General features: G+C 33.5%; 1 protein-coding gene across 2 annotated transcripts; it reads left to right on the top strand.

The window, feature by feature from the left end:
* The first annotated feature begins 618 nt into the window (after positions 1–618).
* LOC122329927 lies at positions 619–10,711 on the top strand. Of its 2 annotated transcripts, none has more exons than XM_043226623.1 (12): positions 619–764; positions 1,697–2,047; positions 2,279–2,413; positions 2,534–2,583; positions 3,840–4,973; positions 5,110–5,143; positions 5,357–5,508; positions 6,459–6,514; positions 6,614–6,898; positions 6,991–7,023; positions 7,173–7,217; positions 7,313–10,711. In XM_043226623.1, the coding sequence occupies exons 5-12, from the start codon at positions 4,810–4,812 to the stop codon at positions 7,519–7,521; spliced, it is 978 nt and encodes a 325-aa protein (XP_043082558.1). In that variant the 5' UTR covers positions 619–764; positions 1,697–2,047; positions 2,279–2,413; positions 2,534–2,583; positions 3,840–4,809; the 3' UTR covers positions 7,522–10,711. The 2 variants fall into 2 exon arrangements, with proteins under 2 accessions (XP_043082558.1, XP_043082556.1); XM_043226621.1 differs by having other exon boundaries at positions 2,261–2,413.
* The last annotated feature ends 445 nt before the right edge of the window (positions 10,712–11,156 follow it).

Here is an 11,156-nt window from a genome sequence, read left to right as displayed (position 1 = left end):
ATTTTTGCTTTGAAAATGAACATTTTCCAGCGATTCAAGCCTACATACATGCTCAGTAACATTCAGCTTTGAATTTTGTTTTGTAAATTTGAATGGAAAATTGTTGCTTATACAGTTTTCAGATTCTTTTTGCCAAAAGTTTGGGGCTGTAAGGTTGTTGCTAAATCTGATTATTTAATAAAGCACAGTTGCAATAGTTTACACAAAACTTGCAGCATTCAAAAAATGGCGATAACCTCAGAATGTCATGATGATATAAGCAAAGTCATTGTTAATTATTCAACAGCTCTTGCATCCATAATTTATATATTTTCATTTCAAAGGAAGGATCACAATTTAAACAATTCTTTATTACCCTACATTTGTGTCATTTCACATTACACTGATTTTGAAGACGTTTGAAGACCCTGAAATTTTTTACCTGCTGAAAATACTCAACTGTATAACTACATGGATCATTTAAAGGATATAGTTAATCCAAAACTATAAACAGTATTCATTTACTAACCCTATGTCACTGTCCTCTCAAGTAACTGTAAACAACTTTGCGAGTAAGATATAACGGTTCATTCCTTTGGGCTGCCTGAATATTAATTTGCATCTCTGTTTGTATGTCTTTTCCTATCAAGGCTGTTGCCTATTGGTGAGTCAAGGGTATCTATGACGTTATAAAATAAAAGGGCGAAACATCAAAAGTGGCTTTCATTCTGCTTGAAACCACAGAATGAGAAGCCCAGAAAAAATCATGCTGAGAGGATTGATAAGTAAGGCTTTATGCTTAAAATGTTTTATGTTTAGTTTTATGAGTGCACAATGTTGCAGTGATTGTTTTTCTGTGAAAATATAGCGTTACATATAATGTTACATTATTCTGGCATCTTCTTTAAATAATTATTTTTGCAATATTATGTGGCAACATAAAGAATTTTTCTTAGAATAAATTTTGGATTGATAGCAATGATTTTTTAGATTTTCTGCCTGGCTGACTGTATATTGCTGGATTATCGCTCTAAACACAAACAAGAAGTGATCGTACTTAATAATGTATGTCAATAGAAAAATATCTTTTCTTTCTTGATTTGAGTCTGATTGTGTAGTCACAATCATTTGCATAGCATTTCTAATAATGAGTTAATCTTACTGCAAAAGGGTCCAAAGAATGCACATGATCTTTTCAGAAACCAATTTCTGGACCACAGAGAAATGGAAATGAAAACTTAATTTCATAATGTTTGTTCAAAAGGATGTTAGTGTGGAGACTAAACAATCTGTTAGTTTTGAATCTATTATAAATTTAAATAATGTTCTTTAAATAAAGTCCTAATTACTGTTATTTTCACTGAGACTTCTCAATAGAACGTTTACTTACACAGGTCATTTTTTTAAAGAAAAAAATGATTTCAGAATTGAAGAACCACCATTATAATGCTGAATTAAAAAATACACTCTAAAGTTACAGTACATTCCATTTTAATTAATTTGTGTATTTAAATATTGACATGTTTATTAAGGAAAATAGCAATTACTCTAAATGTATTAATTCACACCTTGACAACAAGTATTTTATGGGATTGTATTGTTGATTGGTGATATTGAAGATATTGATGTTTAAAGAAATTTTGCATTAATTACAGTGTTACAAATAAGTAAAGAACGCCAGTTCATGTCATAATACTCACTTTTGTTTCATCTTCAGGTTTTAGTGTCTTAATGATAGTCACAGAAGGATCATCAGTGAAAGTGGATCCAGGAGGAAACACAACACTCCCCTGTAGCATTAAAGAAGAAAGAGAGATTAACTGGATCATTACTAATGGAAACCAAACGTTTGTTAGAATTCTAAGACTAGAACATGGTTATGGTCCAGAATCTAAACCTGAGCCGTCTAATATTCACCCCAGTTATACAGGTCGGATAAGAGCTCTCAATTCATCCACAAACACTCACTCTCTGCTTCTGATGAACATCACTGACACTGATCTCATGCTCTACTGCTGCACTGAATATAAGATTGAGCAAACTCACTGCACAAAACTGGAGTACGCAGGTATACATGTATTTCAGACAATCCTGTGAATGATATTATTAGGCTTACACGTTTAAAATATTTGATCAAGGGCAAAAAACATGAGAAGAAAATATGACTGCAGCCATTAAAAATGTCTATAATTTCTTTTTAATATATTCATTTAAAAAAATATCTACATAATATTTTACCATATGTGGTATTTAATTTGTTTTAACTGAACTTATGATCCAGATCTTAAAATCCTGCCAGATTCTCCTTCTCCTGATATAAAGCATCAGGGTCACATCAGTACCATAATATGGCTGCCTGTGATCTGTGTGCTTCTGTTCCTCTCACTGTTGTCAAATGTGTGCCTGTGCTGGAGAATAAAAAGACCAAAAAAAGGTTAGCAGAACACAGTACAATTCAAGTACATTCCTAAATTTGTTTAAACCCTTCAACTGTACACATTACACATTTATTATTTAATTTTCTTTAAATTTTTTCTATCCTTTTTTTTTCCAGAAAACTACAAGGACTCAAAGACAGTATATAAAAGCACACAAGGCGAGCAGGTATTCACTTTTTCAGACTTTTTAGAAGTTAAATTCTATGTAAATTCTATATTGTCTTTATCGATATATACTGTACAGTTGGGGGTGGGGGAGGGTATTTGATCCCCTGCTGATTTTGTACGTTTGCTCAAGTGATCCGTCTATAATTTTAAAGGTAGCTTTATTTTAACAGGGAGAAACAGTAAAAACAACAAAAAAGTTGATTTGCACTTTAATGAGTATCTGTTTCTTGAGATACTCCATGACCCGTTTTTTAATGCTCTGGCCCAGTCGGTACATACAGTTGTGCTGTTCCCTTAGCATTAAAACACCCCTAAAGCATAATGTTTATATCACATTAAACATATGCAAATAAAGCATTGTTTCCGGGTCAAAGAGAGCAAAATGTCACTTCCTGGTAAACTGTGGCACTAAATATCAGTAAAAACATAGAAGAAGGCACTTATGACAATAACATATAGTTGCTGTGTGAACAAGACCGTTCAACATTTCCTAGTGTTAAGTCACATGATTTTTTTTTATGCACATGGAAAAATTTATTTGGTTAATATATCGGTATGCACATTTTTTTTTAAATGTGCAGTTTTAGAATGAATGCCCATCTTGGTGTTTCCATCAAGTATTTTTTATGAAAAATTCCTAAATGTGCATAAAAATAGGTGAATAGAAACATAGCTACTCAGACATTTATTGGCAAACTTCAGACTGCTTGTGACCTGTATAAAAGACACCTAGGAGCCAGAAATCTTGCTAAATGATGACTCATTAAAATGCAAGTCAATTGAAACCATAGTCATATCACCCTGCAGCCCAAGACTGATTTCCCATGGCAGCTGTACCTGGATGGGAGACCTCCTGGAAAAATTAGGTTGGTGTTGGTAGAAATGTTAGAGAGGCCAGCAGGGGGCGCTCACCCTATAGTCTGTGTAGGTCCTAAAGCCCCAGTATAGTAACCATCTTTTGGATGAGACTTTAAACTGAGATCCTGTTTCTCTGTGGACATTAAAAATTATGTCTCATAAAAAGTAGGGGTTTAACCCTGGTGTCCTGGCCAAGTTCCCTCCACTGGCCTTTGTCATTCATGGCCTCTTAATAATCCCCATCCACTGAGTCGGTTCTATGTACCTCTCCCTTCTCCACCTGTAGCTGGTGTGTGGTGAGCGCATTACAAAATCAGCAGGGGATCAAATAATTTTTTTTCCCCACCGTAAGTGTTTGTTTCAAATGGAAATGCACATTAACCTCTACTGTTTCAGGGTAATGAAGCTGATGAAATTTCATATGCATCTGTACGTATAAACAAAACACAAAGAAACAGAGGACAGCATCATCATCTCACGCAGGACACCGTGTATGCAGGCATTAAATGAAAAAAAAAGCATTTCCAGAGCCTGGAATGTCTGCTTACATTTTGTACAAAATAAAAAAAAAATTAAATAGCAAAATGCTGGACAGAACATTTTTTTCTGGCATTTTATATAAATGACAGAGGAACAATAATTTTTAAAAATGCAATATTTCAGCTATTTCAGATATTTTCGACCAAGTAAAAGTAATTTTGGAAAATGCCAAATGTAATAGGTAAATTTAGTAGGTATTAAGAAAAGAAATATTCATTAATTAGATCATTGGTGTCGAACTTAATTCTTGGGAGTTGAATTCCTGCACAGTTTAGATGCAACGCTACACACCTGATCCGACTAATTCAGTCTTCAGGCTTAATTAAAAACTGCTGTACTCCAGTTTGACACCCTTGGTTTAGAATATTATTTAACAAAATACCATTATATATTCACAGAATAATAACATACTTTGCACGTTAGCATAGACCAGAAATGAACTTGATCAGCAAAGAATCGCAAAGACATTCAAATAAACACTAATCTAGTGTTCAAATATGTTATGTCATTATGGAATAAAGACTTTTAAAGAAAGTCCATCCAAAAAGTCCATTAAGGAGTTTTAATAAATTTGATGTTTAAAGTTGCAGTTTAAAATCGCACAAACAAAACTTAATGGTGTTTCAGTATCGCACCAAAAAAGAGAAATGAACTGCACTGACCCTAACACAAAGCATCTGCAAATCACATTACACTCAACAACCTCTCTTACGCAAACCACACAGGGTACATGAGCACAAGTACTTTTGCTTTAGAGTTCTTCTTGTCTGACCAACCTATGCAGTGCCTGTCAAAACTGGATATGTAATGACTATGGTTAATAATCATGTACAATATCATACATTACCCTATCTATCCGATTTCGCTTATACTTTTGCTTTTACTTTCTATACATCAAGTGACTCTTCTTATTGTAATAATAGTATACACATATATGCCTTTATTGTCCACTTTGGATAAAAAAAAAATTCAAACAGTTGCTTATCAAAGGTAAACAAATCATTTTTTGTTTTTCAGATTAATTTTATTTTATTTTAATTTTTTTAATTATTTAATTAAAACATTTACAGATTTTTTTGTTATATGTTTGTTTATTAATCAAATGTATCTTAAAATATGTTTACAGACTCAAAAGTGTGCAAACAAAAAAACAACAACAGGTTCGTCGACTTATTTTTTCTGTTGAGTCCTGCTGTAATACGCCTGTATTTTCCACTTTGGATAAAAAATTCAAAGCGACACTGTTCGATCAAATCATTTAAGTAGTAGTTGGCAGACGGTCGATATTATTCGCGCCCTTCTTTATACAACAGTAGAGAATCAAAAGTGAATGTTACTGCCAGGCAAACAGCTCCGATTCTGTATCGGAATAGCAGGCACCACCCGTAACCTACAAATACTGCCGATGCATCCGCGAACCGAAAGTCAGATCGTGTGTGGAACTGTGTACGGCAGAAACAGGGAGGAGACGAGCAGAGGACATCTACACTCAGCGGAGCTGCATTCATGACGGCAACGAAATGCTGTAAGTACGCAGCCTAAATCTATCGGGGCAGAAGAGCTCGGTAGGGTACCGCTGGAGAACCACGACCTGAAACCTCGCGCGAATAGGAACTGGATTTAAGACGGCATCTTTTTGTGTGTGTGTGTGTTTTTTACACACGTCGATCGCACTGTTTTACGCGTGTGCACTAGCACACTACGGCACGTTTCACTCTCAATAAAACTTTGCATTGAACAAACGTGTACATGTGAATATTTTAAAATTCGCCCTGGTTCGAGGGGGTTAGAAAGTATTTCTGGCCTCTTTCTCTATCAGTCAGATTCATAGATACGTGCTCGGTTCCTAAACGGGTGCATTTAAGATGATATTCCTAAACTATCTAAATTATAAATAAATGACCTAAAAAAGGTAAATGAACATTACCCAATATTATTGCGTATTATGGTTTACTTTTTATACTAATTATTGTTGTGCTTATAGTTTTTGCAAAAAGAGTAATAAAATAAAGACAGCACGTGCATATTTTACGTACAGTTTCAAGCAACACACACACACACATATATATATATATATATATATATATATATATATATATATATATATATATATATATACACTCACTTATATACTTATATATTTGCTGTTTTATGCCCTTTTTCACACGCGCTTTGCTTGGCGGCAATGCAACAGTGAAGATAGTTTTTTGGTTATAGTAAGCATTAGCCTCGTAATATACATATGGATTGTGGGTTCATAATGGAATATTTTTAATCATTGTTCATTGTTTTTTAATGCAACACATTTTCATTTAGTAACCTTATTTAGTAAATAACTAAGGTTACCAATTCAGATCACTCTAAATGTGTCGGTGGTTTGCAAAGTTTTACATTGAAATTAAAGATTAATACGCCAAAACATGCAAACAAACAGATTTCCGCATCTAATAAACGTGTATACACCTTTACCTGCAGATTAACAGGTATTTCGTGGATCCTCGTGCTGATTCCCTTCAGCTCAGCCAATAGAGGTAAGTGTTTGATTTCTTACAGAATTACTACAATTTAATACCTGAATCAGGTCATATTTATTGTTCCTAAAACTAATATAAGGTCTGTTCTATGTTGAGGTGTCACAGTCAATTGCAAGGGTGATAGCACTAAATTATCCTGTCTTGACAAGAATCATATCGAAGGCAACGAGATAAACGCACTTTGGAAAAAACATTCTGGTGAAAAGGTGATCTGGAAATACAACGGAGACAGCAAAAGAGGAGACACTTTCACGAACAGGACAGTACAGCTGAATGATGATTTATCTCTTTCCATTTCCGAATGTGATCAGTCAGATGAAGGCATATATATTCTCTGCATCAATGGAAAACCCAACTGCGAGGTTTCACTGTATATCAAAGGTAAACAAAGCATTTTTTGTTTTTCAAATTAATCTTATTTTTATTAAAATATTTTTGCCATTAATCAAAGGTATCTTAAAATATGTTTACAGACTCAAAACTGTGCAAACAAAAAGCAACAACAGGTTTGTCGACTTATTTTTTTTCTGTGGAGTCCTGCTGATGCAGAGATTAATGTTTTTTTTACATTTTTCTTCATTAAACAGGTCCTCATGCTTTCAAGGTTAATGAATTGAGTGAGCGTCATTAAAGAAATGTTTTTATCTTCCCACAGCACAATCAGCTAAAAGCACTGCATTTCCTATTTGGGCAAAACAAGGTATATAACATTATAAACAACTATTATTTTTGTGAGCTATAACTTTGCTTTCTCTGAGTCTTTATAGTATATGCTTTTCTCTCTTTCTGTGTTAGCTGTCACAGATGAAAATCCCACCATACCCACAAATATTTACACCAGATGGGTTATTTATGCCTGTTCATCTTCGGTGGTGCTTGTCGTCATATCGCTGTGTATCAGTGTTCTACTTAAATTCAGCTCAAAAGAAAAAACAAGTAAAAATGACAAATCGGGATCTAAATTGCTCCACAGTGATATACAGAAAAACTATGCTGATGTATGATTTAAAAGCAGCGTATCATAAGAATGGCCATGATCCCATAAAAATAAAATTACGATTTATATCACATCACATTTTTAAGTCAGCACAGAAATGCCCGAATAACATTTGCCCACCCGTTTTTTTGATATTGGGCAAACCGTCTTTCTCTTACTGTTTGTGGTTGTATCGTCTTTATTTAGAGACCAATGATAAGAGGAAAGACAATGCAACTACAAACAGTAAGAGAAAGAAAGTTTGGACGATACCAAACAAAAGGCTGGTTAAATGTAGTTCATATATGTTGTCAATACATATCTGTCAATGTAGATTAGTTTGTAAAAAAATTAAAACTGTAAATATTTGTATATATTTAAAGATGTGCTTAGAATTTATCGAAAATATAAGGAATAAATCATATACCTTATATATTTATACAGTAAAATTTGTTTATTATAATGATTTAATAAAGTTTAATAAAGTATTTTTTTACAAATATTGCCTTGCATGTCCTTTATTCCAGCTGCACATTCTTCTCCATGATTTGGGCCTGTAAATAATTTAAATCACATATGCTATTACTTTAGTTATACGAGACTTGAAACGGAAAGTAAATGAAGACTTTTCTGTAAATTTCACAGTAGCCCACACGTTTCCACCCAACAGTCCAAAAACAAAACATGTTTAGGAAATAACCGAGTGACTTCACGCTTATTCCAAATGAATGAGAACCCTTAATCCTTATCTATTAAAACATTTTTTAATCTTTAAAAAGCACCTTCAAAACCTCAATCACATGGCTATTACTGATCCTACTCTAGAAACTACCATTTAGAATGTTTAATTAACATATCTACAATTTTAGCAAACATAACAGCAATACCCACATGCTATTAATAGCACGTATTAATTCAGGAGTTTATTCATTTTGAAGCAAACATCATTTTCTCACATTGGGGTGGACACTGTGACCCATTTAGGATAGAATTCACTTTATAAATCCCTTAGAGCCTAGGTCTTCGACCCTGCTCACACGCTATAAATGTTATTTCAAAACTGGTTCAACACAATGGGAGTTATAGAAGTACAAGTTATAGAAAACCTTGATCAGCTGGTTTGTTCAGGGTTGTAGCTGAACTCTTCAAGACAGTGTGTCCCCAGGAGCCGGTTTTAAAGACCCTTGCCCTAGCGCTGTGCTTTCCGAACCTGCACTGGAGGACTTCCTGCCCTGCACCTTTTGTATTTCTACCCTAATCAAATGCACCCAATTCCTGCAGTCTTGCAAGCAGCTGGGAAGGTGAGCCTGCAGGACAGGTTTGGAAACTGAAGTGGTTATAGCATTTAACAATCACTTAACACTGCGCAATGTGCAACACGCATACAAGCAAAGATTGCAAAAATGTTAAAGCTGAGAAAGATTGTTGACTTGAACTTGAAAACTTTGCCCCGACATGCACAATGACTAAGCCTAATCAAATTTATTTCAATGAAGCTTTGCATAATACGTACATGTCTGTACATGTTTGAATAGCCAGTAAGCAAAGGAGTTGAGGTAATGGAATTTTTTTTATTATCTATGATTGACACGCACGCCACATGCTTACATCACATGTTCTTTCAGACAATGTTTTTCTGTGACATTAATCAGCTGTTTGTTCAGTTGGGAGTAATAACATTGGGCAAGTACAATCTGTCATCAAGGCTTGGTTTCCCGGAATAAAGGCTGTTAAACCTGTTATTTAAATACCGCATGAAACCATTGGACTTAAATGCAAATCATAAACTCATAAAATAAGATGAGCAATATATTTATTCAACATGGTGCATTGTTTTGTGGCATTGATATCCTTATACAGCTTTATTTTACTGTTATTAAAGTGTTCATGTAAAAAAAAAAAAACAGCACAGCTGGATACACACTGAACCTTGTGATGGTTGCATAATTTTTCTTAATCTCAGTGCAACTACTGAAAGAATAAAAGTAAAGTAAAATGAAGTGCGTATAATCTTTCCTCATAAATGGACGAGGAAGGGTTTGGTTAGGGAAATTGCTATGAAAATGAATTCACTCGAACACAACAATACAGTCACACAACCCAACATGTGATCCTGCATGCTTTAAATGAGGGGTTTTAAAGGTTAACCTAAATCACAGGGTTACGCTGAGGGTGACATTTCTGCTTCTTTAAAATTAGAATGTATTTGAAATATTAAAAAATAAATAAATAAGCGTTGGTACTCAGAGTAATGTCAGTCTGCCACCCAAAGCAGAGAACTACAGTGTAAATCTAACCATGAAAACATACAGCATTATCATTTGCCTGAAATATGAGTATCAGCAATGTTTGACCTCATAAAAAAAAAAAAAAAAAAAGGTTCACACTAAGCAGGTTAAAGTTTCAAAAACAAACAGATTAAACAAGTTCTTACAGGAAGGACATTATATAGGGTTTAAACCGGTTTATACCGGTTTAAACAGGGAATAAAACGAAAGCCAAACAAACATTATTATCGTTGCTGTACATTTAGATCTTTAAAATATAATTGGTTAGAGATTTCTTTGAATCCGTTTAATTCAGGTCAACACTATACACATACATATACACATATATATATATATATATATATACACATATATATATATACATATATATATATATATATATATATATATATATATATATATATATATATATATATACACATACACATACATATATATATATATTCTTTCTACTGTCTACCAGTTCAATGCGGACTTCTTGCAAACAAACTTAAGCTGCATGGCTTTCATGTAAATCACATGATGCAAAAAAAAAAACCCACAAGTCACAACAGGACATTTCACATATCTATTTCAGTTTCTGTTTTATTTGTTAATCTCGCTAACAGCGTAAGTTTATACACACATATACGCAAGTCTATTTTTCCACATGCATATAAACAAGCAGAGCTGTCAACAGAGAAAGTATAGAACATAATTATAGGACTGCAGATATAGGATTAAAATTTGTTCCTTAGCTAGTTTTTGACAGGTCATTTATGTGGCCGTCACGCCCCAATGATATTGTTCAACCAAAACAAACACAAGTAGTGCACAGGTAAAATATACATTTTATTACTCTACACACAGTACAATTACTTTTAGTCTTGGAAAGAAGTTCACCATAAATTCTGTCAAAGATGACCAAAGCTTATAAAGGTTGAAATGGCATGTATTCTATGGTTTGAGTGATACTTGATAGCGAGATGTTTTTCTTTGAAATGTTTTGGTCACGACACACCCTACACAGGAACAACATACTTTTCCGATGATTCATTTATTTTTCCCTCGTTTACATTAAATAGAAAGTATAAAAGGTACATTTCGAAAAAATCCTGAAAAGTTTTTTTTTAATAGAGTAGAATATTTTATAGGTTTTTTTAGGGCTGCCATGTTTGGTATTTAAACAAATCATATAAAAGACTAAAATACAAGTTGTTCAATTGACGTAAGACATGCATTCAACGCCAAGCATGAGAAAAATGAGAATTACTCACAATTCATGCAATCTTTTACCATGGTCTAAATATATGTATGGTTGCAAATTAATATTTTAATCTATTCATATTCATATAGGTAATGCTGAACATAAACGCTTGAACTTAATATACTTTAC

Source organism: Puntigrus tetrazona, chromosome 24 (assembly GCF_018831695.1).
Source record: "Puntigrus tetrazona isolate hp1 chromosome 24, ASM1883169v1, whole genome shotgun sequence".
NCBI lineage: Eukaryota > Metazoa > Chordata > Actinopteri > Cypriniformes > Cyprinidae > Puntigrus > Puntigrus tetrazona.
Note: the sequence above shows the minus strand (reverse complement) of the source record. Positions and strands in the feature narration are given on the sequence as shown.